Genomic DNA, 17,574 nt, shown 5'->3' with positions numbered 1-17,574 from the left:
GAGTGTGGTGGCATAAAGTGGCATAGACTGTTATAGCGTGGAGGGGCATTTAGTGGCATAGCATGGAGTCGAGAAAATGGTTTTAGTGTGGAGTAAAGTGTCATAGAGTAGAGTAGAGTAGCATAGAGAGGATTAAAAGGTTGGAAAGTGGCGAGGCATAGAGTGGTGTGCTTAGAGTGTTGTGAAGCGTCATAGAGTTGAGGGGCTTACAGTTTCGTGTGGAGTGGCATAGAATGGAATGTAGCGGTGTATAGTAGAGTAGTTTTGTGGAGTGGCATAGAGTGTTTTAGAGCACAGTAGAGGGCATAGAGTGTTTTGTCATAGAGTGGAGGGCCATAGAGTGTCATAGAGTGGGGTGGAAGTTTGGAGTGGCATAGAGTAAAGTAGAGTGGAGTGGTGTAGTCTATTATAGAGTGGAGTTATGTAGAGTGAAGGGGCATAGAGTGGAGTGTTGTGGAGTGGAATAGAGTGGCATGGAGTGGAATAAAGTGGCATGGAGTGGAATAGAGGGGCATAGAGTGGGGTAGAGTGTGATGAAGTGGAGGTGCATAGAGTGGCATAGCATAGACTGGAGTAAAGTGTCATAGAGTGGAATAAAGTGTAGTAGAGTGTAGTGCCGTAGACTAGATTAGAGTGCCGCTTAGTTGATTAAAGAAGAGTGGAGTAGTGTAGAATGGAGTAAAGTGTCATATGGTAGCATGGCATAGCGAGGAGTGGCACTGAGTGTTGAAGACTGGAGTGGCGTAGCATGGCATAGAGTGTCGTAGAGTGCAGTGTCAGAGTGGAGTGGCAAAGAGTGTTATGGAGGGTCATAGAGTGGAGTATCATAGAGTAGAGTGGGATAGAGTGGCCTAGAGTGGAGTGGCGTAAAGTGGCGTGGAGTAGAGTGTCAAAATTGGAGTATCATGGAGTGGAGTGTCATGGATTAGAGTGGCGTGTTGTAGTGTGTCAGAAACTGTCGTGGAGTGGCTTAGAGTGTTTTGTCGTAGACTGGAGTGTCATAGAATGGAGTGTGATGGTGTGGAATAGAGTGGCATGGAGTAGAATAGAGTGGCAAATAGTGGAATAGAGTGGCATGGAGTGAAATAGAGGGACATATAGTGATGCAGAGTGGGTTAAAATGGAGTGAGATGTCATAGAGTGGATTAACATAGAGTGGAGTGGCCTAGAGTGGGGTGTAGTGGCCTAGAGCGGAGTGTAGTGGCCTAGAATGTAGTGGCCTAGAGTGGAGTGGCCTAGAGTGGAGTGGCATCAAGTGGAGTAGAGTGGCCTAGAGTGAAGTGGCCTAGATGTCATAGTGTGTCGTAGAGTAGAGTTGCCTAGTGTAGAGAGGAGTAGAGTATTGGAGAATGGAGTTGAGTAAAGTGGAGTGTGCATGGTGTGGTAGTGCACTCACTGTCATTATTACAGACATTTCATTTTCAATTGAAATTACCATTACATTTGCATAGACATACAGTTTTACTGATAAAACTATACAGCGAACAAACAATAATGTGTGGAAATGGCATCACCAAATGTATTGCTTTGTTCTGATCAGATTAAAATATGAATTTCCTCCACACATAAGAATTATAAAAAATGTGCTTCATTTGGACTTTCCTAATTCTCATATATTCTGAAATATTTGCACAGTTCATTTACAGACATTTTCATTTTTTTATGCTAGAAAAAAACAACTTTACCACAGCCTTTCCACTCACATGGGTACTCATCAAGATTGTCACATAAATTCTCTCACTTTGAAGTCAGAGAGAGAAAAGTAAATGCCAAGCTCCCTCAGAAGACAGAGATGACATTTGACTTATGTCTTTGAATGGACCGCAAATGTGACTAGGGGCCAGATGTAGGTGGCCATTTACCAGCCGGTAACGGCCGATTTCGGCCGTTACTGACCGGTAAATGGGTTTTTGGGATGTAGGGGGCCAATTTTACCGATTCGGTAATTTTACCGATTCGGTAAATTTACCCTTGCTGGAATCGGTATTTACCGAATCTGTAAATACCGATTCGGTAATGGCCATTGATTCCTATGGGCTTCAATGCCCACAGGAATGAATGGGCATTACCGAATCGGTATTTACAGAATCGGTAAATACCGAATATTAACGATTCGGTATTCACCGATTCTGTAATACCTACATCCCCCCCTCTATTTTACCACTTCTTAAATACCGAACTGGTAACATTTGGTATTTAAGAAGTGGTAAAATAAAATTACCTACATCTAGGCCAAGATGAGGACAATATGTAAATGCCTGTTTACAGAAAGCAAGCAATTTTGTAAGAACTCAAGAAGTGATGGTGAACACAAGATGCTCCGCATGAAGGACAAAGACCTGTTTGAGAATCCTAAAACAAATAAAGCCAGCAAATAGAAAGCAAGAAAATGTGAGTTACAATCAATTCACAAAACCAATGGTAAGCAATGGGGCAGAATGTATTCCCAGGGAGGCTTTCAGAACGTTCCCAAGATGTTTTTGCAAACGAGACAGCTGTGCTGTCTCAGAGGCTTTGACCTAAATAAATTGATCTCTCACCCCATGAAGTTTTAATGGGAAGAACTATGAAGATTGCCTACATCCCTTTAGCAACACTATGCTGTTAATAAATGATGATATTGTGTTAGATTACTGCAAAAGTCTGGCTGATATGGTGATATATTTCTCTCATTGTGTGAATTTGGCAGCAGCATCGACAAAAGAGACTCCGTGCCATCCACTACAAGCCGGAGACTGGGCCCTGGTGAAGAAGCATGTCTGTAATATCTGCCATGAGCTTAGGTGGAAAGGGCTGTATCAAGTTGTGATTGAGACTAACACTTCTGTGAAGCGTGCCGGAACCCCACAATGGATCCATGTAGCTCACACAAGAAGAGTGAAGATGCTGGGTGAATAGGTGGTTATAACCACAGATTCACAGAGTCAAGCTCAAGTTTGCTGAGTGGATTCCTGGGGAGAGAATTGGAGAGGAAGTGGAGTGAATCTTGAAATTGGTGAAGTGAGTGAAGTTGCTGATGAAAGTGAAGATCCTGATGAAGGCACCAGTAACCAGTTTCAATTTGAGGGTCATATGGAGGAACTGTTGCAAAGTAACAAGTAGCAGCAAGAAATAGTCTCTGATCCAGCTCATAAAAAACTAATCTCAGGAACCCCAGGGGAAGAAAGCAGTTAACAGTGAGTCCACTTGCTGATGTTGGCCGAAGTAAATGTTTGTGAGAGGAGAAGACTCAGTGATATTCTAAAGATTTGAGAGCCACATCTCTTAAGGCAGTGAAGAGAACCTGCAAAACGACACTGGAAAAATGAAAGAACAGAACCAGAAATAGGTGAAATAGATTCTGAGAACAGTGATAGCATATTGCTTGTTGCCAAAAGACCAACGAGATAGAGAATCCCAATCAGAAATTATGCTTCACCTGAATGGGCAAAACTTGTATCTCTGTTTTAAGAAGAGTCAGATGTGGAAGACTAAAACTCAACTAACTTGCTGATTCATCTTTAAAGAGGTTCAGTTTTGTGGCCACTGGTGAACCCTAAAATCTTACACCCCAAAAGACACCTGGACAACATGCCCAAGGAAGGGTGTTACACCCCATTTTCATGCCACAATGCATCACAAAATAAGGTGCTAATCAGAATATCAAAACTACTGTCAATTAAGGAAAGACATACTCAATAAGTGAACTCTGGGGTAATTAAATATAAAAAAATGAATTGAAGATACATAGAATTGTTACCATAAAAATGCTCAGCTATAGGGCAGTATAGAATAATATGCAAAATCAAAAATATTCTTAGTTTCAAATGAGCAGCAAAAGCAGTAAGGAATCAGACAGCATTCCTAGTAGCACCCATAAAAATTCTGGCTTACCCCCAAATATGAGGCTTTATATAGGAAATCTTCCCCTAGCACATAATGACAACTGCAGCATCATTATAGTGTGAGCAAACTCAACAAATCAGAGGATAGAACTGAAGAGTGTCATACATCATACAGTGTGAGCACTAGCCCACTAAAGATTTTTTTCAGCCCCCTTCTTGATAATGTCACCAGGTGATATCAGAACAAAGTAGTTACAAAACAACAGTGAACTGTTGTGAATGAATGCAATGCAGCAAGGAAGCAAAAGAAACCTTGAGGGTTGAAACATTACTAAGCCTTTACTAGAAAGTAAACTTTGACAACAAATTATTTTGAAATAAACAAATTAGACTTGCATGTGTATATGCAGCATAAATAATAAACAGTGAATGTGCAGAGTGAGACATCCTTTTTGAACAAGATGGCGCTAAGGCGTATTTAGCTTGAGACAAGAAAGGGCACTTTAACAGGTAATATCAAAATAGTTTCAAAGACAATATCAGACAAATCGAGGGTAGATTCATTCTTTCCTTATTAATGATGCACAGAGAATATTAATACACAGAAACCTCTACAATACCAAGACTGTTTTAGAACAAATTGTTGTTCTCCCCCTAACGCCTTGAGACCCTCAAGAGTAGGTAGTGCCCTTTATAACTGCTATGATTGATTGATTGATTCTCCCATAGATCACAATCTGGTGTCATATTTAGTAACATGGCTTCGGCTTTTCTCTTGCAGGGAACACGGAAAGTGGAACAATGGATCCAGGAAGGGACAATTCAGAATTACAAGTCGGCAGAGGTATGATAATGATTTAGAAATAACTTTGGGAAATAGCAATGCATACGGTGTACTTACTCAGTATTCTTAAAGGCACATATACAACTGTTTGGCAAACAATATATAACATTATCCCTAATACTGTAAACATACTCAGTTTGCAAATCAGGTTGCTGTATTCTGTTTCCATTTAATGCATGTGTTTCTTTTGTTTTACAAGTATTAAAGTGTAACTCATCTACATTAAAATATTAGTTTGACCGTGCCATTGTTTGTTACTTCAGTCTGAAATATAAACATTTGCTTTCACAGGGACTGCTGTACTTAGATCATGAATTTGACAGACGGACACTCCGTCAGAAATGGGACGGATATTCCATTCGACTTTCTATCTGTGTATTAGATTATACTGCACTTGTAATATAGTAGACAGGATACCCGCCGCGTTTCTGACAGAGTACCCGTACGTGGAAATATTTGGATTTGAATGCTTCGAACAAGCAATGTTTTGCTTGAAGGAAGGCTTCAACAAACAGTATTCAACAGCCTTTTCTCATAATGTTTAATTTGGGAAGGTGGCGAGACTACAGCATGCATGGTTCAACTGGGACATCTGAATATGTCACACTGACTCTGTCAATCAATCAATCAAGTTCAAGTTTATTTCACGTTTATCCGGACCATTGGTCCATAAACAATACATGTCGCTAAAAAATTCATCCAACAAGTTAAACAAAACATTTCATTAACACACATAAAATCTCCTAAAACTTATTTGATCTAAAAGACCACAATTATCTGATCTAAAAATAGCTATTTGTTAAAACTCGTTAAAAAGATATAAAACTGCCTTCACTTTTTGCATATATTTTCCCATAGCCACAGCAATATCTAAGTGGGCCATTTCTGTCTTTAGTAACACAGCCTGGGTCCTAGTTTTAATCTCATATTTCATAAAAATTGGTTTTAAAAATGTAATACGTAAATCCAAAATCTTCAGACAATCAAACAAGATGTGCAGCATATCACATTTGGACCCCAAAGAGCAAATGCAGCTTCCCTCCTCATTGATCATAGCCCGCTTTACAGAATTGTTCATATAACAAGGGTTTACCCCAATTCTTACCCTCAGAACCTCATTTCGTAATTTGGGGTCAGGTAACTTATCAGTGTAGGGGTAGCATTGACCATTATTCCATGCATCGATCATAAAGCAGATCGAAGTTTTGCTTGCAAGATAGATTTTGTCCTGTGCATACGATACTTCCTTCCCCATCGACCTAAGTAACTTTTTATCAATATTAGCCACGGAGACAGTAGAGCATACATTAACGCTCATCTTCTTGCATAACATTGTTATTATCCCCCTGGTCTCTCTTGCCCATTTTAGTTCACTGACCTGAATTTCATTTTTGCAGCATTGCGATATTTTAGTAATTGCGCCTATTTCTAGGCGTTGCCAAAAGCGCAAAAGGGCCATACCAACTTGCGTAGCCCATGAAGTCAGGCCTAGTTCCAGTCTTACTGCCTGAACCATTGCTGACCGGGGGAGCATAAATAACTTTTTTAGGTTTTTACCTTCTTCCACATCCCAGTTTTCCTTACCACTTAGGAACAACAATTCAGCACCATACAAAAATTGCGGGGGTACAATAGCAGCGTAGGCTTTTAGCACTGGATTGTCTGTCATAACACCATAGGCTTCATTGAACAATATCAGACCGCTAATCGAAGCAGAAGTTCTTAATTTAGATGCCTCTAAGTGGGTATTCCATTTCAGATTCTGCTCGAACCATAACCCCAAGTATCTATACTCTGTTACTGATTCCACTTTTTCTGACCCTATCCACCATGAGAACTCAGGGGCATATTATCAAGGGGGTTTATCTCTGCTTTTTTGGCTTTAAAAGCCAAGAAAGCGGAGATAAAATTATCTCCCTATTACCTAGCTGTTGCTAACACCAGTTAGCGACAGCTAGTAGGAGATAGCGACCATCTTGGGCCCCACTTTGCATGTCAGTGATATTTATCACTAATGACATGCAAAGTGGGCGTGCCAAGATGCTAGCGACTGGAAACAGTCGCTAACATCGCTATCTCCTATTACCAACTTTTGGAGATATTCGCGCTAAGCGCGAATATCTCCAAAAGCTAACACCTGCCCTGAGCAGTTCTTAGCCATGTTATCCAATGGGAGGTGGATAACATGGCTAAGAGGATTAGCTCGGTAATGCATGAATATCGCTGACTTTTCAGCGATATTCATGCATTGCGGCCGATTTTTATCGCATTTGCGATAAACCTTGGTAATACCAAGGTTTATTTGCGATAAAAATCGCCGCAGCTCAGCGGTAAATTTTTGTCTCTAACCAAGCAATAGCGATAATTATCGCTATTGCTTGGTAATATGCCCCTCAGTTTTCCTCCGGCCAAAGCTCAATGTTTTGCTCTTGTCCATATTTATCACAAGTTTTTTCCTTAAGCAGTAGTCATTAAATACATTTAGTTTTCTTTGCAAGCCAACCTCGGTCTGGTCCATAATCATCAGATCGTCAGCATAGAGTAAACATGCTATCTGCTTGCCATTTAATTTCGGGCTTGCCCCAGTTGTATTCCCCAGCATTGATGGTAGGTCAGGTAGGAACAGGGAGAACAACAAGGGATACGCATCCCTGACGCAGACCATTTCCAATTTCTATTTTCCCTGATAAACTCCCATCAATGTCTAAAATTATCTGTGCCCAGTTTTTAGTATGGAGCATTTGTAGCAGCCGCAGTATATCATTAGGAATTCCCTGACTAATTAGGGCCTCCCACAGCAGCTCCCGGTCGACTAGGTCAAAGGCTGCACGGAAGTCAACAAAACAACAGAATAACCTACCCCGAGATTCCATTGACTTCCGTGCTATAGTCCAAAGAGCAAAACAATGATCAATTGTAGAATGGCTGGATTTAAACCCACCCTGTTCTGGGGGAATGATTTGGTTTTCCTCTGCCCAATCTTTTAATAAGTTTAATATTACTTTTGCAAAGACTTTTTCCCCTATATCCAGGAGGTTTATCAGCCTATAGTTTTTTGGTAATTTGTGGCTGCCCTTTTTATGAATAGGCCTTATAATTGCGCCTTTCCAACTTTCTGGAACAATTCCTGTGTCCAGCATTACCAGGAACATCTTTACAAAAAACTCTGCCCACCATTCTGGACACGTTTTAATTATCATTGCCGGGAGATTATCTGGTCCTGCGGCACGGATGAGGTTCAAACTAGCAATAATCTCCGTTATATATCTTGGGGTAAAGTAGTCCTTTATATCTTCCCTCACCTGTGACCAAACTAAGGTTCCTGGTATTGATTGTGTCTGCCATCTTCCATAAATTTCTTCCAGATAGCCTACCCAGTCATCTTCAGGGACCATACAGGCCCAGGAACCAGATTTTCCCCCCACACTCTCTTGGACTAATTTCCAGAACCCTCTTGCATCCTTGGATTCAATAACCTCCAACATATTTGCCCAGCATTTCTCTTCATACCTTCTTTTTTTATTCCGAATTAATATTTTATACTTTAACCTTAGTTGCTTAAGTGAGTGGTATAGATCCACTTTGAACATGGCCCTTACTCTTCTCTCCTTCTGTCTATCAATGCCTTAGCTACCTTGCATTCTTCATCAAACCAGGGTTTCCTATTTTTATTATCAACATAGCTACCCAGTCCTGACTTTTTTGACTTGAATTCCTTCTTGAGGGAATCTGCCAGCTTACCTATGGTCAGTTCAAACCACGGAATTCCTGCATTAGGATGAATTCCTTCAGTTGGAATTGACTTTTGAATTAGCTTGAGCTTTTCCATCTGTTCATCTGATATGCAGGTTGTTAGTCGTTTGGGGTAGTCCTCATTGACCTGTTGAGCCCTATCTCTACTTTTACGTTTCGGTATGTGTATTTCTAACTTCAAAGGGAAGTGGTCACTACCTGTCATTTTCTCCACCTCAAAATTACTTATTTTATCGAAACACCAGGCCTGACAAAATATGTAGTCGATTGGGCAGAGTTGCTGGCCCCTTATAAAAGTCCTTCCCGCTGGCCTGTCTTGCTGAAATCTTCCATTTGCACATACCATGCTCAAGGACCCCATTAGCTGACTAAATGACTCATCCTGCTGTGAGAGTTCCCCCTTTGGAAAGAGTGCTATTTCAATATTATGGGCTTCTAGCTATTCTTTGTGCCAACTGTCAACCTTTCTGGGATCTAATCTATGATTAAAATCACCTACTACTAGTTTAAATCCTTCTGATACTTAGGGCAAGTTGACTCCAGATCCTCTTTCAGTTTACCCAGATTCTCCTTATATTCATGAGCCTTTCCCTTCTGTATATACACATTTATGATGCATATTCCCTCATATCGGGGATCTACCTTCTGCAATAAGATTCTGCAACCTAGTGCCCACTCACTGAGTAATTTTAGCCTTTCAGCCCGTCTAACTATCTGTGTGGAGATTAGCATTAATTGACCCCCTGATGGCCTCCCCAGATTATTTTTCTTTACTGCTTTAGAGTATTGGGCAAATCCTTCTGTAACTAAGGATTGTAGGGTATCGTCACTCAGCCATGTCTCCTGGAGGCACACAATATCGTTACTCTTTATAATTTTATCGAATTCTATCTGTGCCGAAATTTTCTTGTAACCATTTATGTTCCATGATAAGACTGAAAGGCTGTGTGACGACCCATAGTCCTAGTCGATTTCACTAAGAAATCCCTCCTCATCATACTCCCTTGATTCTGGGGATGCTAGGGCTTCATATCTATTTCTAGCAAATACACCTTCTCCGTACCCTGCAGCTTCACAATTAGTTACAGTAATTGCAATATCCTCCTTATTATTCCAGTTTGAGTTAATTAGCCTTATCTGCCGTACCCCTAGACCAGCATGGTTCATCAGGAAATACTGTCCCTGTATTTCCTCCTTCCTTACCAGTCTGACCCCCTCATTTTGTAACTCATTTTTCGCTTTTTCCACCGCTTCTTTCACCCAAGCAGAATGAAAGAGGACCTTAGTCGCCTCCCCTCCTGTACTGCTTGGAACAAACCCCACTTCTTTGAGGTCCATTGTACCAATACTCCTAAGACTTGCACATTTTCCCATTATAGATAAAAGTTGAGATCGATTTAATGGGTTTAGTTTTCTAGCTTTTTTCCCCCTTTGACACCATTTTCGGGTTTTAGAAAAATCGATAAGTCATTGGTGCCTGTTTGCTTGGCCCCATATTTAACCACCTTTGAGCTGGCTTCCCTTTTCATTGACATTTGATCTCTCATGTCAACTTCCATCGTGGCCCTGCTGCACTTTGGCATTCCTCGAGATCTTGATGGTTTACTATTCATACTTTTCTCCTCTCTATCCTCTAACTCCCTTATTGTAGGAGCCAATCCACTTTTATTAGGCTTTGGTTTTACCGATCTTTTCCATTGTTCCTCCTGTTCCATTTGTGGCTTTACTTTGTTCACTTCTGATCTTTGAATTTTTCCCCCTTATTACCTCCTACTTTTATAATTTCTCCTTTCCCACTTCTCAAGTTCCTGGTAGGGTTTTTTACTAGGCAACTTTTTATATTGGTAGCTTCCCTTCTCGGGAATCTACCCGTATGATATCTCGTTTCCCCCCATTTATTCACAATCATTGGCTGCCTGGATATATATACTGAGGGTTCCTCTTTCGATACGTTTGGGGCCCCTAACACATCTTCCTCCACCTCATTACTACCTTCCCCCACCTGGCTTCCACCTATCGGTCTAACCAGAGCCGGCATTAAACCTCTAATTTGGGTCAACTCACCCAAGATTGCTTTAGACTCATCCCCCTGGATTTTTAGGAGATCGTTATTTACTTTGGAAACCTCTAGCAAACCTTGCAGGGTTTTTTGGAGGATCCAAATAACCTCAAGCATAGAGGTACTCAAGGCTCCTGTAACCTCAAGCCCATGCAGTGGTGATTGCAAAAGATTATTTCCTAGATGCTCGTTTCCTAGAGCAAAAGAGCAGTTCACATCCACATTTTCCTTAGGCTGCTTCATAGTTCCATTTTGATAATTTACGCTTAGTCCATTACTGTATATGGATACGTCTCCCCCTTCGTCCTCTAATTCCCCTTCAAGTGACCGTTGGAATAATTTAGGTGAAGAAGACAAACGTGGGTTCAGCGGTATCCCAGATAAATTAAGGGTGGACTGATTCAAGGAGGTTAGGACATCGTCACTCCTGGCCTCAGAGTTTAAGTCAATATTTATGACAGTACTTGGCTCCTTACTAATTACATCCTTCCCCTTAAAGTGTTTTCCCAGAAAGGCTTTTAATTGGATTTGATACTGATGAATCATTGCTTGTTCCCTTTAGCCTCACAGATGTAGATGTAGGTGTCAGTAACAAGGAGTGGGTATTTCTTAGGGCTTGTTTCTTTTTCCTTGTTGGCTCACTCAGCATTGCTTTCGGATTGCCTGTCTCACTGTCATTGTCATCCCCGGACTCCGAAGGGTTCTTCTCTGTCTTTTTCCCCATTTTTTTAGTTTTCGCAGGCTTTTGTGTTAGCCATTTTTATCAGATTCTAATTTTACTTTATCCTTCACCAAGCTCGGATTAGCAGGGATAAGGCCTGGGTTAATGGTATTTCCCCCCACTCCCGCAGTTACGGGGGAGAGCAACTCCTCCTCAACAGGCTTGGCTTAGTGTAATGGAAACCAAACTTACAAATTTTCCGCATTTATATTACGAGTAGATATCGATAGACTACACCCCGCTTACCTCTGTTCCTCGGTCTGCCGTCACACACCCTCAAAACCACATTTTAAAATCCAATGGTTTCACAAAACCTTGCTAAGTGGCCCTATCGGCACCTGGGTACACAAATTTGCCAGGGCCCTCCTTCTGCTGGGCTACTGTTAACAGACTGGTTGGGTCCTCTGCACACCACACTACAGGTCAACAATCAGTATTAGGTACCTTTTTTTTTTTTGTGTAAGACCTTTATTTACACCATGTAGTTTACACAGCCATGAGCCTACAACCCGGGGGCCGGCTTGCAATGAAATAGTAGTTATCTAAAGAAGAAAAAAGGCAGTCATGATGAAAATCAATCGTATACACTAGTCGGAACCGCCCCTAGCACCCTTTGTAGATCTCGCAGCTAGCATTTCAACATGAGTCTTACATTTTGTTATTTTATAGATAGGAACAGTAAAAGAACTCAACTTTAAGACCTTACATCGAAATCACCTATAACAGACTCAATGTTTACATTAGCAAATCTGGTTCTCTCCTTCGGACCGGTTAATATCCGCGCGTAGTCCGTACATAATACATAACCGCCTTTTAATGTTTATAGAATATGGTTTACCCTTCCATGTCCTCCTGCAATGAGTTAATATAGTCTGTTAGGAAGCACCAAAAATCCTTTGGTCTAGATTTCGTTGGGAGGTTCTCCTCGTACGTTTGCAGCTTATCCCTACATATGGACATGTCATGGAGCCATGTGGATTTTTTGGGTACCTTACGGCTATGCCAGCATTGTGCCACCTGTCTTTTCGCTAGTAATAAAGATATAGCACAGAACTTGCGCTTTAATGCACGAAATTGCGGGACAATACCAAGGAGGCAGACCTGTATTGTGCATTGTACCTCTTCCTCCAGCATGACAGTGAGTGTGGATGTAACATCTACCAAGTACTCCGCTATATGGGAGCGTTAATGTCTGGAGATCTATGTGGGCTTGCTTACCGGCCCATATCAGTGTCAGAACTAGTGACTTAATGCAGCGAAAAACTTCACCTGAAGGTGTGATGGGAATGTTATTAAAAAGATATAGTAATTTAGGTAAAACATTCATTTTGACTATCGCAATCCCATCAGCTAGGGACAGAGGCAAATGAACCCAGCGCCCGACTTTATCCTCCAGTTTGGATATCACTACCCCATAATTAGCGCGCATGACTTCCTCCGGGTCCCTGTGGATCATGACCCCCTGATAGCGAATCGGATCATGCTGCCACTCCAGCGGGTAGTCGATTTCAAAGGGAGTGGTAGTGTCCGTTAGGGGTATTATGGAAGATTTGGACCAATTAATCGTCAATCCCGAATGACCTCCGAATCTAATGTATTCTCTAAGCAAAGAATTTAGATGGATGCTGGGGTCGCGCACATACAGCAGCATATCGTTTGCGTACAGAAATATGTGTAGTTGCCTGGCAACAAACTGCAAGGCCGAGGACTTGTAATTTTGCCTCACTATGCATGCGAGGGGTTCTAACGCCAGCGCGAAAAGAAGGGGCGAAAGGGGGCAACCCTGTCTCGTTCCACGCTCCACGTTAAAAGGGGCAGAGATATAGCCATTAATCCGGACTCTGGCGCATGGTTGGGTGTATAGTAGAGAGACCCATTGAACAAACCGCTTGGGAAAACCCATCCTGTGTAAAATGGCTATCATATAGCTCCATTCAATGGAGTCGAACGCCTTAGCGGCATCTAGCATTACTGCCACAGCTTTAACCGAGGGCTTAAGATAGTGAGAAAGCGCAAAAAGGGACCTGGTGTTGTGGGAGGTTGATCTCGTGGGGATAAATCCCGACTGATCTGGTAGGACCAGACGGGTCATCAGAGGGGATAATCGTACCGCCAGCAGTTTTGCGAGTATTTTCGAGTCCACGTTAATGAGCGATAAGGGCCTGTAGGAGTCACATTCCTGAGGATCTTTGGACGGTTTTAGGAGGGCAATGACTAGTGCTTCTCGGAGAGTAGGGGGAAGTATGGATTTCTCAAAGGAAGTGCCAAACATGTCTACTAAGTAAGGTGCAAGAATGTCCGCGAAGTGTTTGTAAAACTCATTGGTGTACCCATCGGGGCCCGGCGCCTTACCATTAGGCAGTGACTTAATCACTGCAGTCACCTCTTCTACCGTTATGGGCATTGCTAAGTGTTCCCTTTGTCCATCCGACAGCCAACCAATCGCTACATCCTGCAAATAATCATAAATCTCGTCCGCTGTTGCTGTGGGATGTGATTTATATAGTGAGCTAAAGGACTCTACAAAGTTTTTTAGAATGTCTGCCGATTGCGTCTGCGTCTGACCCTCCTTTGACTTGACTCGAAGTATGGCCGAGTGCCCTCTCCCTTCACATATCTTCCTCGCCAACGTCCCCCCTGGCCTGCCTCCCTCCCCAAAGGTCCTGGCTATGTGTTTGCGATCTAAGTATTTAATTTCGGCTGCCATAAACTCGGCATGTTCAGTGTGCAGGTCGCGCAGTTCAGTTAGCAGCGAAACATCTTGTGTTTTCTCAAAAGTCAGTTCTATATCCCTTATACGAGTCTCGCAGCGTTGTATCTGACGCCTGATGTCTTTCAAGACCCCTATAGTGGTGCTAATGCAGACACCTCGTATCGTGGCCTTGAAAGCCTCCCACAATATACCCGGATCCTCCACTGTTTGTAAATTTATGTTGAAATAATCCTTTATTTCCTTCGTTAAGGTGTCTGTATAGACAGAATCGGATAGAGCTTGTGAATTGAACCGCCACTGGAATGGAGGGGGTGTGTATTGTGGTATATCGATCTGTAACATGACAGGGTTATGATCCGACAATGTGCGAGGTAGTACCTGTATCTTCTTAACCCACAGGGCGATGTCATTCGTGCCTAACCAGTAGTCTAGTCGGGACCAGCTATTGTGAGACGCTGTGATGTGGGTGGCCCCTGGTGCGTCAGCATGTCTTAGTCTCCAAAGATCCGATAACGTCAGATCTTTCATCATGTGTCCCACCATTAACCTCGCCTGCTTATGTTGTTCTAATGAATTAGAGGAGCGATCCAGCCCGTCCAGTAATGTTACGTTCCAGTCCCCTCCACAAATTATGTGTGTGTTTGCATACGGTTGCAAATGGCCCCAAATCTCCCTGAAGAACTCCGGAGCATCAGTATTGGGACCATAGACGTTAAGGAGTGTCACGTGTTGGCCTCGTAATGTGCCTGAAACCAACACGTATCTGCCATTGGGATCGTGTTTAACTTGCTGCGACTTGAAATTCACCCCTTTCCGAATCAATATAAGTACCCCTCGGGAATAAGAGGAATAGGAAGCCCTGTATGTCGATTCTGCCCACCTTGTTCCCAGATGTGTGTGTGTGTTGGGAGCTAGGTGAGATTCTTGTAAAAATGCAATATCTATCTCCCATCTGGTGAGGCTCGCAAAAATCTGCCTGATTTTCTGTGGTCGGGCGAATCCTCTTATGTTCCAAGTGAGGACGTTTAAGAGTGGTCGGCCTGCGTGTCTAGAACCTGGTGTCATCTAATAGTCTGCAGTGACCCATCCCTATGTAAACCACAACCAAAGGTGATGTCTGTATCGTTGCATTAGGAGTATCATGTCTAGCAATAGCAGTCGTCTGCCAGGGAGAACTCAGAAGCTCGTCCAATTTCAATGTCCTTGGTCTTTCTAAACATTCAGAACCCTCCAACCCCCCCATCCCACCCACTCCAGAAACCCCAACATGCCGAAGCCATGGTCCCTTTGAAGACAAATCCCACAAACATGTAACAAACAATCCAATACCCATACCATGGAACTTGTGTTGGGTATTACCCTTGTGGAGGACCGCAAGGAGCACAACTCTACACCCGATGTTACGGGTATGGGCGATACTATGAAAGCTGACATATATGCAAGGTATGTGTCTATGAACCCACACTCCCCTCACCCTCCAATAGTTGCGGTAGCACTACATGAAGGTCATTTCAATAGCAGTCTTTTGTCAGCTTGACCTAGCTGTTGCTGATCATGTAAGCAGGCAAGAAGTTCTGCATTGTGCAGTATATGACCCCCTCCCACACAAAGAGCTTGGCATCCCTCGTGTTCACTGCAATGTGGTATCGCGGGATTATATGCGTGGTGATAACGTTTGTGCAATGCTGCAGTGTAGTTCTGGATTACGTTGCAGGTACGCACCCACTCTGTCCGTAGTCCTTTAGGAGGTTGCCAGCCGTGCACGACTGTGCGCTGAGTGAGGAAGAGCCACCCAGACCATCGTGCTGTCGCACCGTTCAAGAAGGGGAACATCAATGTTTAATAAAATGGTATGTGCGGTAAAGAGGTTCCGGCCGTAGGCAGGAGTGTGCGTTACAGATTGGAGTATGCTGCAGCCCGCTCGGCATATACAGTCAATACATCCACAATTGTATGGAATGTCAACGAGATCTGGCTGGGCCGCCTCTGCAGGTGTCCCACACCTGGTTGTGTCACTCAGTCTGCCCATTCTCAGCTACACTACTGCTGCACTCTGCTGCTAGAAGTGGTCTACAGCCTCGTTCATTCATAACCCACAACTGTTGAAAGACTCACCGCCGGATGAAGATGGGACCTGCCAGTGACGTCAGTCCGAGTCTTGATGCTGGTCATTCTGAACATTTGACCTATTCTCCCGCTGTACCTTTTTGACGAAGTCTTGGGCTGCTTTGGGTGTTGGTAGTACAATCGCTTTCTCTTTCCACGTCACTCGAAGTCTGGCAGGATATAGCATGGAATAGCTGATGTTTAGGTCCCTCAGTTTCGCCTTGACGGATGTGTATTCTTTTCTTGCTTGCTGAACCGCAATCGTGTGATCCGGATAAAATTTCAGGGAATTGCCTTGATGTGTGATTTTGCCTTTTTCCCTCGCCAGCCTGAGAATGGTGTCTCTGTCTCGGTAATTGAGTATCCTTGCTACTATTGGTCTCGGCATCGCTCCAGGTGGTGGTCGAGGTGCCAACGATCTATGGGCCCGCTCCACAATAAAGACCGGCGACAAAGCCTCCGCACCAAAGAGATCTTTGCAAAGGTTTTTAACGTATAGTTCCATGCGCCCAGTGTTGGTCGACTCCGGCAAGCCTGTAATGCGCACATTATTGCGCCTCGAGCGCGCTTCCAAGTCCTCCTCCTTTGCTTTAATCACTTCGAGGATGCGTTCCATTCCCGCGCATTTGGTGGTGGAGGTTGGGGCTTCGTCTTCTACGGTTGATATGCGTGTTTCGGCCTCGTCTAGACGTTCACCGTGTTTCTCCTGTCTTGCGGCCATTCCATCCATCCTACATGTCAGGCTGTCCAGTTTGCCGTTAATGTCTTGTAAATTTGACTGGATGGAAAGCAGTATCTTCTCCATGTTGCTGTTCGGCGGCGGTTCGGCAGAGCCGCCTGTGTCCGCCATTTCCTCTGCGGTTTTACTAGATTTTCTATTGTCAAATGAGAGCTTTGGCTGTTGCTTATCTGGCTTCCCCATCGCTACAGTCTGAGGTGCTGTTGTCCTGGAAGCGGGGCCTGATGCCCTCGTGACTCTTGCTGCCGTCGCCGTGATGCACTTGGGGGGATAGCAGCTAGTTGCGCGCGCGATCAGCAATATTTCTGGCTCGGCGGCTTTGGCGCGTCTACGGACCGCGTCTAGTACCTCTGTGTCGCCTCGTGTGTTCTGGGGGGGTGCGGCTGGTGGTATACTCTGCTAGGCAGCCGAGGTCGGGAGAGAGTGTCCGCTACAGTTGGGCAATTCCCCTCACTCGCCTTGATGGAGTCAGAGCCCAATCCCCCTCGTTCTGTACACTGTGGCAAAGGATGGTCCGTGTATGCGCGTTTTCACCGGTGCACTCCGTTCGGCCATATCCCCCATGTGGTGGTGTGTTGTTGCGTAGGTCCGCTGGGTGGGGAGCAGCTGTGGTTGAAGCGTCTATGCTTTGGCGACCTCACGCTCAGCACACGGGGCCGACCGGCCGTCACAGCCCACCCGAGCCCGCCTTCAGGAGCGCGAGGGTGCTGGCAGCATTGCTGGCTCCATGGGCGCCGCCATTTTGTCTGGCGCGCGGCCCGGAGCAATGTCTGTAACGGGTTTCGGGGCTCGGGATCAGATGTACCCTCTAATGT

General features: G+C 43.9%; 1 protein-coding gene across 1 annotated transcript in view; it reads left to right on the top strand.

The window, feature by feature from the left end:
- LOC147683539 (kyphoscoliosis peptidase-like) overlaps positions 1-17,574 on the top strand; it is a 462,798-nt gene that overhangs the window by 168,484 nt on the left and 276,740 nt on the right. The window contains exon 4 of the mRNA XM_086943931.1: positions 4,606-4,668. Coding sequence (XP_086800057.1) covers positions 4,606-4,668 — 63 coding nt within the window. The remainder of the gene's footprint in view (positions 1-4,605; positions 4,669-17,574) is intronic.

The sequence above is a fragment of the Lissotriton vulgaris genome, chromosome 11 (genome assembly GCF_964263255.1).
Source record: "Lissotriton vulgaris chromosome 11, aLisVul1.2, whole genome shotgun sequence".
NCBI lineage: Eukaryota > Metazoa > Chordata > Amphibia > Caudata > Salamandridae > Lissotriton > Lissotriton vulgaris.
Note: the sequence above shows the minus strand (reverse complement) of the source record. Positions and strands in the feature narration are given on the sequence as shown.